At 38.0% G+C, this 16,434-nt stretch overlaps 1 protein-coding gene across 1 annotated transcript in view; it reads right to left on the reverse strand.

Moving 5' to 3' along the window:
* FREM1 (FRAS1 related extracellular matrix 1) overlaps positions 1 to 16,434 on the reverse strand; it is a 212,180-nt gene that overhangs the window by 145,828 nt on the left and 49,918 nt on the right. Inside the window, exon 9 of the mRNA XM_007956225.1 lies at positions 16,082 to 16,224. Coding sequence (XP_007954416.1) covers positions 16,082 to 16,224 — 143 coding nt within the window. The remainder of the gene's footprint in view (positions 1 to 16,081; positions 16,225 to 16,434) is intronic.

Consider the following 16,434-nt stretch of genomic DNA (forward strand, 5'->3'; position numbering starts at 1 on the left):
CCCTAATAAACCCTGTAATCTGTGAGTTCTGTGTGGCCACTGCAGCAAATTATCGAACCCAGGAGAGAGGTGGTGGGTGCTTTGGGAGGAACGGTTGGTGAAAGGGCTGGAGGGAGGCAGCATGTCTGGCCTTGCAGTAATAGGCCTTGGGTTACTGATGGTAATCCTGCCTTCCCTTTGTAGGGTTAGAGGAGGTCAGAACATGTGGCCTCCTTGCTGTTTTTGCACTCCCCCATTTAGTGGGTTTTGATCCTTCATCAAAATCAGCTGTCCATAAATGGATGGGTCTATTTCTGAGTTTTCTACTCTGTTCCATTGGTCTATCTGCCTATCATTGTACCAATACCATGCTGTTTTAACTACTGTGGATGTATAACAGGTTTTGAGATCCAAGAGTGTGAGACTTCCCACTTTGTTTTTCTTCTTCAGCAGGGCTGTGCTTATCTGGGCTCTCTTTCCTTTCCATATGAAATTAATAATTGTTTTTTCCATATCCTTAAAAAATGTTGATGGTTTCTGGATCAGGATTGCATTGAATGTGTAGATTGCTTTGGTAATGTTGACATTTTCACAATATTCAGTCTTCCTATCCATGAACATGGAGCTCTGGTGGTGTAGTGCCCAAGGAATTTGACTGCTAACCAGAAGGCTGGTGGTTCAAACCCACCAGCCACTCCTCAGAAGGATGACTGGGCAATCCATAGAGATACTACCTCAGAATCCCAAGAAGGGATTGCTATAATTTGAATTGACTTGACAGCAGTGTGGTTTTTTTTGTTTTGTTTTGTTTTGTTTTGTTTTGTTAATCCATAAACAAGGTGGGTTCTTCCATTCATGTAGATCCCTTTTAGTTTCTTGTAGGGGTGTTTTGTAGTTTTCTTTATATGGGTCTTTTGTGTCTCTGGTAAGATTTATTCCTAAATATTTTATCTTTTTGGTAGCTACTGTAAATGGTATTATTTTCCTTATTTATTTTTAAGAAGCCTCTTTGTTGATGTAGAGGAATCCAACTGATTTTTTGTATTCAAGTATTCTATCTCTGACAGGGATAGTTTAGGTAGGTCTTGTGTTTCTAGAAAAGTGTCCCTCTCCTTTAGGCTCTTGAATCTGTGGGAATACAGTTCTTCATAATAATCTGTCAATATCTTTTTTATTTCAGTTGGTTCTGTTGTGATGTCACCCTTTTCATTTATTATTCATGTTATTTGCATCTTCTCTTTCTTTTCCTTTGTTAGAGTCACCAGTGGTTTGTCAATTTTGTTAATCTTTTCGAAGAACCAGCTTCTTGTTTTGTTGATTTTCACTTTTTGTCTGTTTTCTGTTTTGTTTATTTCTGCTCTGATCTTTATTATTTCCTTACTTCTGGATACTGTAGGTTTCTTTTGGTGCTCTTTGTCTAATTGTTGGAGTTGTTGAGTTAGACTGTTGATTTTGTTTCTTTCCTCTTTTTTTGATTTGTGTGTTTATTCCTATAAATGCCCTTTGAGTACTGATTTCTCTGTGTCCCATGGGTTTTGGTAAGATGTATTTTCACTCTTGTTTATTTCTAGGAATTCTTTTTATTTCTTCTGTTACCCACTAGTTTTTGAGCAGTGTATTATTCGGTTTCCACATACTTGATGTTTTTTCTTTGGTCTTCCTATTATTGATTTCTAACTTTATAGCATTGTGGCCTGAGAAGATGCTTTGTAGTATTTAAATGTTTTTTTAATTTATTGAGGCTTGTTCTGTGTCCTAACATATTGTCAATTCTGGAGAATGATCCATGTGCACTGGAGAAGAATGTGTATTGTGCTTTTGTTGAGTGGAACGCTCTGTATATGTCTATGAGTTGGAGATGTTTGATTGTGTTGTTGAGTTCTTATGTATTTTTGTTGAGTTTTTGTCTAGTTGTTCTGTCTCTCCTTGAAAGTGGTGTGTTAAAGTCTCCTGCTACTATTGTGTTGTTGTTGTTGTTAGGTGCCATCAAGTCATTTCTGACTCATAGTGACTTTATGTGCAACAAAACAAAACACTACCCAGTCCTGTGCCAGCTTCACAATCCTTGTTGTGCCTGAGCCCATTGTTGCAGCCACTGTGTCAATCCACCTTGTTGAGGGTTGTCCCCTTTTTCACTGACCTGTCACTTTACCAAGCATGATATCCTTCTCAGAGAATGGTCCCTTCTGACAACATGACTAAAGTAAGTGAGATGAAGTCTGGCCATTCTCACTTCCAAGGACCATTCCAGATGCATTTCTTCCAGGACAGATTTGTTGGCTCTTTTAGCAATCCATGCTACTTTCAGTATTTTTCACCAACACCACAACTCAAGAGCATCAACTCTTCTTCGGCCTTCCTGATTCATTGTCCAGTTCTCATAAGCATATGTTGTTGTTGTTATGTGCCCTTGAGTCAGACCTGACTCATAATGACCCCTCCTTGGGTTTCTGAGGTGGTATCCCTACGGAAGTAGATTGCCAAAATATGAGGCAATTGAAACTACCACGGCTTTGGTTAGGCGCAACGTAGACTTCAAGGATGCATGTTTAGTCTTTAGCACTTGAAAAAAATCTTTTGCAGCAGATTTGCCCAATGCAATACATCATTTGATGTCTTGACTGCTGCTTCTATTGGTGTTGATTGTAGAACCAAGTAATATGAAGTCTTTGACAACTTCAATCTTTTCTCCATTTCTCTATTTATTGGTCCAGTTGTGAGGACTTTTGTTTTCTTTGTTTTGAGGTGTAATCCATACTGCAAACTATAGTTTTTAACGTTCATCAGTAAGTACTTCAAGACATCCTCACTTTCAGCAAGAAGAGTTGTATCATCTGCATATTGCAGGTTGTTAATGAATCTTCCTCCAATCCTAATCCCGCATTCTTCTTCACATACTCTAGCTTTTTTCCTGGATTATTTTCTCAGCATACAGATTGAATAAGTATGCTAAAAGGATACAATTCTGGCATACTCCCTTCCTGATTTTAAACTATGCAATATTCCCCTGTTCTGTTTGAACAACAGGTCTATGTAGAGGTTCCTCATGAGTACAATTAAGTGTTCTGGAATTCCCATTCTTCTCAATGTTATCCATAATTTGTTATGATCCACACAATCAAATGCTTTTGCATAGCAAATAAAACACAAGTAAACAGCTTTCTGGTAGTCTTTGCTTTCAGTCAAGATCCATCTGACATTGGGAATGATATCCCCCATTCCACATCCTCTTCTGAATCCAGCTTGCATTTCTGGAAGCTCTCTGTCAATATACTGCTACAACTGTTTTTGAAATATCTTCAGTAAGATCTTACTTGTGCTTAATATTAATGATATTGCTCACAAGCATCCACATTCTGTGGGTTTACCTGTCTTTGGGATGGGTACAAATATGGATGTTTTCCAGTCAGTTGGCCAGGTAGCTCTCTTCCAAATCTCTTGGCATAGCCAAGTGAGTGCCTCCAGTGCAACATTCGTTTGTTGAAACATCTCAATGGGTATTCCGTGAATTCCTGGAGCCTTGTTTTTCACCACATCCTTCTGTGCAGCTTCATCTTCTTCCTTCAGTACCATTGGTTCTTGATCATATGCCACCTCCTGAAATGGATAAACATCAACCAATTCTTTTTGGTATAGTGACTCTGTGTATTCCTTCCATTTTCTTTTGGTATTTCCTACATCATTCAGTATATTGCCCATAGAATCTTTTAATATTGCAACTTGAGGCTTAAATTTCTCTTTCAGTTCTGTCAGCTTGAGAAATACCTAACATGTTATTCTCTTTTGGTTTTTTAACATTTTGGACATTTCATCATAATAATTGACTTTGTCTTCTGAAGCTGCTCTTTGAAATCATCTGTTCAGCTCTTTTATCTTGTCATGTCTTCCATTTGCTTTAGCTACTCTCTGTTCAAGGGCAAGTTTCAGGTCTCTTCTGACATTCATCTTGGTCTTTTCTTCCTTTCCTGCCTTTTTAATAAACTTTTGCTTTCTTCATGGATGATGTCCTTGATGTCATCCCACAATTCCTCTTGTTTTGGGGCACTGGTGTTCAATGCTTCAAACCTATTATTTAGATGGTCTCTAAATTCAGGAGGGATATAATCAAGGTCATATTTTGGCTCTCATGGACTTGTTTTAATTGTTTTCAGCTTCAAATTGAACTTACATATGAGTCATTTATGGTCTGTTCCACAATCAGCTCCTGGCCTGGTTTTGGCTGAAGATACTGAGCTTCTCCATCACTTCTTGCCACAGATGTAGTCCATCTGATTCTTGTGTATTCCATCTGGTGAAGCCCATGTGTATAGCTGCCATTTGTGTTGTTGAAAAAAGGTATTTAGAATGAATAAGTCATTGGTCTTGCGAAATTCTATCGTGCGATCGATCTCCAGTGTTATTTCTATCACCAAGGCCATATTTTCCAACTACTGGTGATTCTTCTCTGTTTCCAACTGTTGCATGCCAATCACCAGTGATAATCAACACATCTTGATTGCATGTTCAGTTAATTTCAGGCTGCAGAAGTTGGGAAAAATCTCAATTTCCTCATCTTTGGCTTTAGTGGTTGGTGCATAATTTTGAATAATAGGAGTTGCCAAAGGGGCAAGGAGGTCATGTCTTCTAACCTCCTTTAACCCCAAAGAAAGAGGATAGAATCACTATCAGCAGCCCAATGCCTGTTCCTATGAGGCCAGACATGCCGCCACCCTCCAGCCCTCTTACTAACCTTGACACCAACCATTCCTCCTGTAGCAGCCACCACCTCTCTGCTGGGTTCAATAATTTGCTGCAGTGGCCACACACAACTCACAGATCAAGGGGGTTATTAGGGGAATAACAGGCTGCAATTCAAGTTCAAGAATGCTCTCAGTCTCTCGCAGCCAGTCATCTCACTCAGCAGCTGGCAGTCTCTCCTAGTAACATGTCTCTCTCTCAGTAGTGTGTGTCTCTCGTATCTCTCTCAGCAGTGGGTGTCTCTTATGTCTCTCTCAACAGTGCATGTCTCTCATGTTTCTCTCTCAGTAGTGCATGTCTCTCTCAGCAGCATGTCTCTCAGCTGGAAGTGAGAGATATTCCTTCTGCCTCTAGGAGGGGTCTTTTGAGCATGGCAGAGTGGCCAAACTAACCAATGCCAACATCAGAATTTTATACACCTAAGAGAGAGGGAACTTCCCAGAAGATTGCTTCATGTGGTTCCAACAGAAATACAGCAGAAGGATAACTTTAACAATCAGGAGCTTCTCAGTTGCTCCTGGCAAATTCCACCACAGAGTTTACAAAGACTATGGCTAGAAAAGCCATATTATGTAATTTACTACACTGCAGTAGTATTAACTGGTTTTCCTTGCAGGTGTATGGATATTATCCTATCACTGACAGCACTATACTTCAGGATAGATCTTGATACATTCCTTGTGATGATGAATGCCACACCATTCCTCTTCAATTTGTCATTCTTGGCATAGTAGATCATATGATTGTCTGATTCAAAGTGGCCCAAATCAGTCCATTTCAGCTCACCAATGTCTAGGATATCAATCTTTATGCATTCCATTTCATTCTTGACAACTTCCAATTTTCCTAGATTCCTACTTCATAGATTCCATGTTCTGATTATGTTCTGATTATTAATGGATGTTTGCAGCTGTTTCTTCTCATCTTGAGTCTTGCCACATCAGCAAATGGAAGTCCTAAAAACTTTACTCTATCCACATCATTAAGGTTGGCTCTACTCTGAGAAGGCTGCTCTTCCCCAGTTGTATTTTGAGTGCCTTCCAACCCAAGGGGCTCATTTTCTGACACTAGATCAGAAAATGTCTCAGGACAATTCATAAAGTTTTCCAGTAATGTATCAGACAGTGTTTCACTGCTATTCATAAGGTTTTTGCTGGCCAATTCTTTGAGACATGGATGGACGCTTCCTTCTTTCAAGTCTGTCTTAGCAACCACCACAGTATGACAAACTGACAGACAAGTTTGTTTGCCTTAGTTGTTTCAAACCACTCTGTTCACTTCCTGGACTCCCTCAGCTGCTCAAACCCACCACACCACCTCATTTCCTTCCTGGCCTCCCTTGGTCGCTCCAAACCCGCCACACCACCTTGTTTCCTTCCTCACCTCCCTCAGCTGCTCCAAACCCACTATGCCTCCTCACTTCCTTCCTGGTCTGCCTTAGCTGCTCCAAACCTGCCACACTCACTACTATTGTAGAGTTGTCTATTTTCCCTTTCAATTCAGTTAGTATATGCTTTATTTATTTTGGAGCATTTTCATTGAGTGCATAGATATTAATTATGGTGATACCTTCTTTGTCAATTGATCCTTTTAGCATCATATAATGTCCTTCTTTGTCCTTTATGCTGCTTTTCACCTGAAAGTCTATTTTATCAGAAATTAATATTGCCATTTCTGTTCTTTTTCGGTTGCCATTACCTTAGCATATATTTTTCCACTCCTTAATTTTTAATTTTTATTTTTTTATCTTTGTGTCCAAGGTGGGTCTCTTGTAGGCAGCATATCGATGGGGCTTCTTTTCTTAACCAATCGGCCACTCTCTTTCTCTTGACTGGTGCATTTAGTCCATTTACATCGAGTGTAATTAGTGATAGGTATGAATTGATTGCTGTCATTCTATTGTGTTTTTTTGTTGTGTTGTTGGTGATTTCCTTGTTCCAAATATTTTTCTGTGCTGAGCTCATTTTGTTATCAAGTGTTTCTTCTCTTTTCTTCACTATTGGTTTCTGTGCTTACTAAGCCCATGTTTTTCTTCTTTCTGGATTTGCTTAGGGAGATCGTTAATTTTCTTTGTGGTTACCCTGAAGTAAGTTCTTATCTCCTTATGTTTGGAACAGTCAGCTCTATAAAGACATTGTCCTATCTTCCTCTCCATTTGGAAGTTTTGTAATTAAAACTTCCATTTCCTCTATTTGCTTTGTTCCTGGTGTTGTCTGCAGATTGACTCCCTTATTTCTTTGTGTACTTTGTTTTATGAGCTTTTTTTGAGCATCTATATCTGATTTGGTTTTTAAGTGGTTGTGGTGAGTGTGCTGATTTTAATTTGGTTTTTTCTGTTGTGGGTTCTCTATTGGAAGGACTCTCTTTGGCATTTTTTGTAGGGTTGGTCTGTTTTGCACAAATTACCTTAATTTCTGTTTGTCTGAGAATGTCTTGATTTCACCCTCATATTTGAGGGACAATTTGGCTGGATACAGAATTTTTGGTTGGAAGCTCTTTTGCTTCAGTGTTTTATATATGCCGCCCCATTGCCTTCTTGCCTTCATGGTTTATGCTGAGTAATCAGAACTTAGTCTTATTGGTTGTCCATTGTAGGTGACATTTCATTTTTCCTGAGCTGCTCCCAAGATTCTTTCTTTGTCTTTGGTTTTAGAGAGTTTGATTATGATATGTCTTGGTTACTTTCTCTTGGAGTCAATCCTATATGGGTTCATTGAGCTTGGACATTTATCTTTTCTTCCTTCATGATATGAGGAAGTTTTATCTGAGCAAGTTTTCCACAATTTTCTCAGTAGTTTTTTTTTTTTCCCTCTTCTTGTTCTGTTATTCCAGTGAGGCATATGTTGTTTCTTTTCATATCATCCCATTTAACTCTTAGGTTCTCTTCATTTCTCTTAAAATTTTGTTGTGATTTTTCTTCATACAGGCTGGCATCAAGGGATTTGTCTGCTAGTTAGGAAATGAGTTCCTCAGCCAGTTCTAGTCTACTATTTTGTTCTTTCACGGTGTTATCTAACTCTGTAATTTTAGTGTTCATCTTCTGGATTTCTAACTGCTGTTTTTGTATGAGTTCTAATTGTGTATTTATCTTGTTATTTTGTTCTTGAATTGTTTTCCTGAAATCTTCCATGGTACTGTCTGTCTTCTCGTTGATTCTGTTTTTGGTTTCCTTGAGCTCTTGGAGAGTCCTATATACATACCTTCCAAATTCCTTCTCAGATAATTCTATTGCATATTCTTCTTCCATGATAGATAATTCTTTAGCCTGGGGTTTTATGTTTATTGTCTTGTCCTGTGTGGGTTTTTGTTTGTTTCTTTGTTTCTGATTTGAAGTTTTCTGTTGTTTCCTAGACATTTTGAAATTGTTGTCTTTAACTGTTAGTTATGCATTAATTTGTTTCACTCTGATTTTATGTTTTACTGTATCTGAAAGTGTGGAGCAGGTGTACTTTTTTGATTATTATTTTGGATGTACTGGGTTGCTCTCCCGTTCTCTTTGCATTGGTGGAATCACTGGTGAGGATTTGTATGCAGATCTCTGTTCATCGTGAAGGGGATTTGGAGTTGGGATGAGTAGGTGTGGTGGTTTACTGTGTTCCTTCTATTGGATGAAGAAGGGGAGAAGGGGAAAAAAGAGAAAGAAAAGAAAGACAGAAAGAACAAAAAAGGCACCAGTAGCAAGTCCTCATTTTGCGTGTTTGGGCAAGGTGCTGCTGGCTCAGGAGGTGTGGTTTGTGTCTTCCTGGGATGGCTACTAATGATGACGTCCTACTGTCAATCAAAGACCCGTGGTTCAAAATTGGCAAAGATCCCAATGGGTAGAGGGCCACAACTTTCTGCCTGAATCAAGAAACTGCAAAACTCCAGTACCCTGGTCCACTCTGTGCTAAAAAGAGGACAAGGAAGAGTTGAACCCCAGCCAGCTGGGGAGCTGTGTGCTCACTCCAGGATCCTGCCTACTTGGAGAGAGTTTTCCCCTTTCCCCCATTACTTTCTGAACACCGTAGCAGCCTGAGCCAAGGGGGGTTTGATCTGTTTCCCAGTAAGGTTATCTACTCACTCAGCTAGCTTCCAAAGTCTCCATCAAAAACTCCTGGTGTGGGTATTCCAAGTCTCCACTGTCTTTGTGGGTTCCGTGATTTGTTTTGTTTTTCCTCCTTCTCTCCGCCGATCTCTTTTGTGTTGCTAGTAAGTCTTCTGCTTCTTCTTCTCTCCATCTCTCCACTGGCTACACAGGTTCATTTATTTTTACCAGTTTAATCTGTTCTTTTTCTCTGCCTCCACTACATCTGGTATCTTATCTTCCCCTTAGTTGCTCATAACTCCAGTATTGCTATTTCTATCTGCTTTACCTAGTTATTCAGAAATTAAGATGCTACAGGGAACAAACTTGTAGGCTACAGATATGACACCATATTCCCACTCTTCTCTAGTGTTATCTTAAGGACGTTTGGTAGTGTAGTGGGTAAGGCATTTGGCTGCTAAGCAGAAGGTTGCTGGTTCAAACCCACCAGCTACTCTATGGAAGAAAGATGGGGCAGTCTGTTTCCATAAAGATTTACAGCCTTGGGAACCTAGTGGGGGTTGCTATGAGTCAGAATTGACTTGATGGCAGTGAGTTTGGGTTTTAGTTTGGAGTGTTGTCTTAGGAGTCCTTGTGGCACAATGGTTAAGCGTTCAGCTGCTAACCAAAAGGTGCATGGTTTGAACCTACCTACTGGCTCCACAGAAGAAAGAAATTAAAATTTTCTCTCATAAATATTACAGACTAGACAACCATAAGGGGTAGTACAACTCTGTTACCATGGGGTCACTATGTTGTCAAAATTGACTTGATGGCGCCTAACAACAACAGTTTTATCTTCGGAGTTCCTGGGTAGAGCAAACAATTAAGTGCTTGATTACTAATCAAAAAGTTGGCAGCTCAAGTCCACTAAGAAGTGTCTCAGAAGAAACACCTTGCATTCTACTTCCAAACTGTCATAGGCATTGAAAACCCTATGGAGCACAGTTCTAGTCTGACACATATGGGGACACTATTAATCAGAATTGACTTGATGGCAATGGTTTTTAAAATTTTTCAGTGTTATACTTAGAAATGAAGTAGTCAAATGAAGTAATTTACCTCCTCAAAAATCTTAAACAACAATCCAGGAGGTATACAACTATTCAAACTTCTTAGCATGACATCCATGACTCTCCATAGTTTGGACACACTCTATATTTCAACCTCATCTTTTACTACTTTCCAACAGTAATCCTGTACTCTAGCTGCACACACTGGTCATGGCCTTGCACCTGAGCATGTTATTTCTTCAATCTGGAATGCTTTTCTGCTTTTGTCAGCAATCTGAGTCCTTCTTACCCTAGAAGGCTCTTCTGTGAAATGTTCTCCAATTGCTCTGTTAACAATCACTGTTCCTGTGTTTTGCTTATCCCCCAATAATTATTTTTATTTCACTGTCTTGTGTTGTTAATTAGTGGTTCACATGTCTAACTCATAGTCTAAGTTCCTTAAGAGCAGGATCATACTATCCTGCAAACCACACAGAATTTGGCAGTAAGCAATTAAAATCCTGAGTATATCACATATTAGCTGCTTGACCTTGAACAAGTTACTCAACATTTTTGAGAGTTAATATTCTTATTTGTAAGTTAAGAAAAATACAAACAATCTCATGGGGTTGTTATGAGGATCAAATATCACTATGTACACAAAATGCCTGGTATATAAAGGTAACCAAAAAAACCAAACTCACTGCCGTTGAGTTGATCCCAACTCATAGAGACACCTCCTTGGGTTTCCGAGGCAGTATCACTACAGAAGTAGATTGCCCAGTCTTCCTCCTGAGAAGTAGCTGGTGGATTTGAACTGCCAGCCTTCTGGTTAGCAGTCAAATGCCTTAGACACTACTCCACCAGAGCTCCAGATGTCAATAAACATTACCTTCATATCTCATCTCTACAACATCTAGCACAGTATTTTGTATGTAGGAGACACTACATCTATGTTTGCTAACTGAATGAACAGGTTTGAGTCATGGCAGAGAACAAGGAGATTTTGCCAGACAGCTTTTATCATCACCTTTACTTTTTTTTAAGGGGCTCTGGTGGCATAGAGGGTAAGGCATTTGGCTGTTTTCCAGGAAATCGGCAGTTCAAACCCACTACCTACTCTGCGGGAAGATTTACAGCCTTGGAAAACCTATGTGGGTCACTATGAGCTGGAATTGACTCAGCAATGGGTTCAGTTTGGTTTGGGTTTTACTCCCCCCCCCCCCGCAACACTAATTACCAACTGATTGTGATAAAGAAATTATCTACTCTCCCTGGAAATGGTGCAATTGCTGGGCATCATGAGTCTTTCAAAGCCCTGGTGGTGCAGTGGTTAAGTGCTTGGCTGCTAACCAAATGGCTGGTGGTTCAAAACCACTCAGCAGCTCTACAGGAGAAAAGACTTGGCAATTTGCTTCCATAAAGATTACAACCTAGAAAACCCTACAGGGCAGTTCTACTGTCCATGGGTTGCCATGAATCAGAAATCAACTTGATGACACCCAACAACATGAGTTTTTGCATAGCCTGCCACATGAATATATTCTTACTCCAGTTTAATCTATTTTAATGTTGTCACTGAAACACAGATCAGCAATGCCAATTTTTAATAGTGTTCATAATACTCGATTTAAAAAGATAAAGAGAATTCCTTTTTAAATTGATATATAAAGCAAAAACTAAAATATGGTTAATCTTTTGCTATGCTACATAAATGACTGGAATACCAGCTCTGCCACCTATAAGCTGTGACCCCTGGGTAAATCATTGAACCCCTTTGGTCTCAGTTTCTTCCTCTATACATTGGGAATCATAACAATGGCTATTAAAGTAATATGTTATCAGGATCAAAAGATATATCTAGTAGCACAGTGAGAGCCTAGTCCTTAGCAGGTACTCAATAAATTAATTCCCTGTTCCTATCCCTTCATTAATTTTACAAAAGCATACAGCATGTTTACGACTCCATTATGAAGCATCTCAATAATTAAAAACTAAAGCCAGTTATCAACATAAAGGAACACAATGACAGTCATTTCTCCAGTCTCCTGGAGTCTGTGTCACAATTTTTTTCCCTCCAATTATAGTATTTTGCTAATCTACAAAGTTCAGAAATTCTCTATGGGACCACCCAGCCATAGTGGGAATCAATGAGACTCCACTTAATTGAAAAACTGGATTTAATAAGGAAACAATAGTTATTGTGCCTTCAAAGAGACCATTTTCTATGCTAATTTATTCTCCAATGTGTTCTTTGTGTAAAAAGAATGTTTAAGCATGCTTTTTTATACCCTTACAGTAATTCTTTGTGGGCATATTTTTCAACATGTTTTATGATTCCCTAAATTGATGTATCTTTACGTATTTATGCATGTTCAAACGGTTATTATGTGTGTATCTGTAGAAGAGAAAAATCCCATTTTACCAAATTCCATGGAGAAATAAAGTATTCTCATTGTACAGAAATTTTTTTATAACAGAGGCATTAAATACCAGTTTTCAGACAGTGAAAAATTAGTGTTCAAACCAATCATTCTTGTGCGCTGGCTCCCCCCACTTCGCTCCAAATCTGCTTGTGGCCGGCCATGTGTGCCCATAGACAGACTTGTAGAGATCCAGAATATAAAGTGACAAGTCAGAAAAGCCAGACCTTGACCCTCTGAATCAGGCTCACAATATGACACTCTGTCAGCTGATGTTTGACCTTACTGTAGACCTGGGTTCTTGATCCCTTGTCTGCCCTGAACTTTGATTCCTACTTGCTCTTTATGTCTTCTTTTAAGATCATTCAGTGCTTTTCTCACCCCCAGGAACTAATTCCAATGCTAGTGATGGTCACCCCACTTTCTAGTCTTCTAATAAACGTGCATCCCAGAGTGCCTACTTTTTCTCATTTGTTCACTCTCTGTGGGTTTTATTGCCCCTTTTTTCACTTCATTCACAGGTCTTTGTGGCATCTACCTCCTTTCTTTCTCTCTTTCCTAGTTCTCTTTCTCCCCCTCTCTTTCTATCCTTCTGGTCCATCCTCCATTTCATTTCTAATATTACTCTCTCCTAGCTTAAGGCCTCTTAGGTCTTAAGGTTTATAAAGCCCTCTAACAAGTAGCATGGAAACGAAAATATTGTGCAAAAGCAAATCAAGTGAGTGAAGCATTATTTGGTGACACTCATGGCAACCAAGATAGAAAGAGGAAGGAGGTATCTTGCTGATATATGGACACCTTGTTGATATGTGTGTATTTCTCAGTGGAGAATCCAGTTGAGAAGTATGAGGGGAGGTAAGGGGTACTTTCTTCTATGTAACTCTGTCCTGCTTTAATTAGATTGGTTCTTCCCTGAGAAAATCCTCAGTGTCTGCTTCTACCATAGAAAATGTTTTAACAGTATGGCCTGAAGGAGACTGGGCCTGAGTTTAATCTTTGGATGATCATGGAACCCTCTAATCACAAAAGCTGCCATCAAGTAACTATCTTATCTTAACTTGTAGTTGAACAGTTGGAAATGAAAGATTTGTTGAATATTTTAAATATATTTTCATTTGTAGGATATGATTAGAAGCTTGTCCAAATTGAGGATGTAATAATAATCCAATGGAGGATCATTTAAGTCCTTTAAAATTTGAGTTTCTATGATAACATCAGTTTTACCACGTAAAATGCTTAACATCAAATACACACACAAATATTGTTTTCTTGTTATATGCACACTAATATCTAGAAAACTCTGAATAATAAAGCTTTATACTTATCACCTACCCATCGCACTCTCTCCCCAAACCCTAACCAAATGTCTGAGTCTTCTTTCTCCTAATTTCAATAAAAGTTGAAAAGAAACAGAGTTCATTTTGGAAATAAGTTCTTAAGGTTCTACTCTGAGTCAAGTACCAAGGTCTAAAGATACAGAAATGAGTAATTCAGGGTTCCAGCAGACAATGAGCTCAGACTTTATGCAATAAAACATATAATGGGCTCATATTTCAGTAAATTCAATAATAAAGATATGTTTAGAAAGATATTATTGAAGTATATAATCAGAAGAGGATTCTATGTAGCTGATTTACAGTTCAGAGAGGAAAAAAGTGAAATCTATCAAAAACCAGAAGAGATAGAATGGGGAAAAAACATAAAAAATGAATTTTACCAAACATACTACTATAGCATATCAATGCATTATAAGTGTCTCCAATTAACAAGGATGGCTGGTCTCTTTTACTTTAAGAGGCCATGTGAGAGATTCTGAGAATAATCTAGTCCAGAAAAGATGAGGGAAGGAAGTAAAGCAACGGCAGTGGGAGAGGTGGGTAGACGTTAAGGAAACAAATTTGGTAAGATTTGTTGACTGATTGAAGATATGGATATGAGAGAGAGAGAGAAAGAGGTCAGGAATGACTTTAGAGATTCTAGCTAGCTACAGTGGTTTTGTGTGAGGCTTTAGGGAAATAAATGAAACATTTTTTTTAACAGAGTTTAAAATGCTGATGTGTTTGAAACCTCCATGTAGACATATCATGGATTGGTGGATTCACAAATTTGAGCTAGAGAAATATTTAGGCACAAATAAAAGGTGGTCCTTGAAGACAAGGTGAGTCTATTGAACTCTCTGAACACAGATTAGGAAGATGAGAGCACAGAAAATTGTAATTGTGACTTCTTGTTGAGAAATCCATTATCATAAAATAAACTTATAATTGAATATACAGAATTTAGTATACCTCAATAAAGTATCCATTACCATTTTATTTATTATAGAGGAATTTAACATCTATATTTGTTTCTACAGAAAATATGATCTATAAAATATATAACAGAAGAAGAAAAAATAAGCCTTGAGCTGTCCATTTTTAAAACAGCATATAATCTACTAAAAGTGACATTATATTCTAGACAGAAACACAAATCAGTTTGAATAGATACAACAGAAGATTTAGAAATAAACTCTATTAATATTAACTATTTTGAATTATCAAATCAAGTAAGATCTAATCTAGAATTGGCATAGAATACATTGAAGAAAAGGGGATGTTACTTATAAAAGAGTTGACTTGTTAATCAAAAAGCAGATGAACATAGTTTTCTCATTCATTCTCCATTGCCTCATTCATCATCCATAACATAAGTGACTCACTTCCTTCAGTTTCTGAGCTCTTACATCATTCTTTCTAATCATCTCCTTCTGTTATCTTCATTTTGGCACACAGATGTATCTCAATCACTTATGCATTGGCTAATACTTGTGTCAGTAACATTTTGAAAAGATATTATATATAACCAATAAAACACATGCTCTAAGGAGTGAGATTTGAGATTTTCTTGGATCTCTACTCATGCTACTTTCTAAAATAATAGGTAAAAATGTCTACTAAAAAGTATTGCACAATTCAGGTGATCACTTAATTTCAGCTGTACTTTTTCCCACCCACTATTACCAACCACTCTCCCCTTACAAGAAGTCTTCTATAGTTATCCAGATTCTACACTGACTCCAATTTTCTGAGTATATGAGAATGTTTGCTTAAACATATTTTTGCATTCTATACATCTAAATATGTCCAAATGGTAGTAATACTCTTAGTTCCTCAAAAGCAATAAGAAATAATGCTTAATTAAGGAGCTCTGGTGGAGCTGTGGTTAAGGCATTTGGCTGCTAACCAAAAGGTCAGCAGTTTGAACCACCAGCTTCTCTGCAGGAGAAAGATGAGTCAGTCTGCTTCTATAGAGATTTACAGACTTGGAAAACATATGGGGGTCATTATGAGTCAGAATTGACTCAACGGCAGTGGGTTTAGTTTTGGTTTTTTAATGTAATTATTGAGTACTTAACGTCGGCTAGAAAGTTCTCAGTACTTTTATTTATTATTTCACTTATCATCCCAGTAACTCTGTAAGGAATTTACTATTAACTGTTTCATAGGGGAGGAAACTGAAGAATGGGTCAATCCTTTAGTTAGTGTCAATGTTGGGAAAGAAACAGGCAGTCTAACTCCAGAACCCATACTTTAACCATTACATTTAAAATCAGTCAGTGTTTTCTTGAATTTTATTAAACAAGCAAATTTTGTGAGGTGTTTAATAAAAACATGGTTAAATAATCCCACAGTTAAAAAACATTGGAAACATTGCATACATGGAAATTTTTTGAGCACTTTAGAAAAATGAATTTTTCAGTCGTCCTATTGCAAAGAAATTTTGCTTAATCCATTGCTCCTTAAATTTTGACTCTTGAAACTTGCTTTCACGTAGTTTCTAATAACGTCTGCCACAATTAATATCTTGACAAGACTTGGGGAAAGTATTCAAAGATTGTCTCTTACCTGAGGCACTGACAGGTTTGGAGGTTCATGGCTATCCCACAGGACAAATTCAAAAGAATCTTCAAAGATCTCACCACCAAAATGACGGTAGTAAATGATTCCATTAAACAGATCCCTCTGAAGGAAGCCAGGAACAGGATAGCCTGATGCGTTCGTAAAACACCATATAGTTTTGTAAGATTCTACCAGGTGTTGGGGTAAAATGGTATTGAACTTAGCTCCAAAAGTCTTCCCTATCTAATATGTTGTATATACCCAGGTGATCTTCATTAAATGCTTTTATCAAACTCATAAATATTAAAGCAGAAAAATGTAAATGGTTACACTTGTCTTAATGTGTATAAATATTGAAT

Source organism: Orycteropus afer, unplaced genomic scaffold (genome assembly GCF_000298275.1).
Source record: "Orycteropus afer afer isolate SDZICR_OR568_19922 unplaced genomic scaffold, OryAfe1.0 scaffold00584, whole genome shotgun sequence".
Taxonomy (NCBI): Eukaryota; Metazoa; Chordata; class Mammalia; order Tubulidentata; family Orycteropodidae; genus Orycteropus; species Orycteropus afer.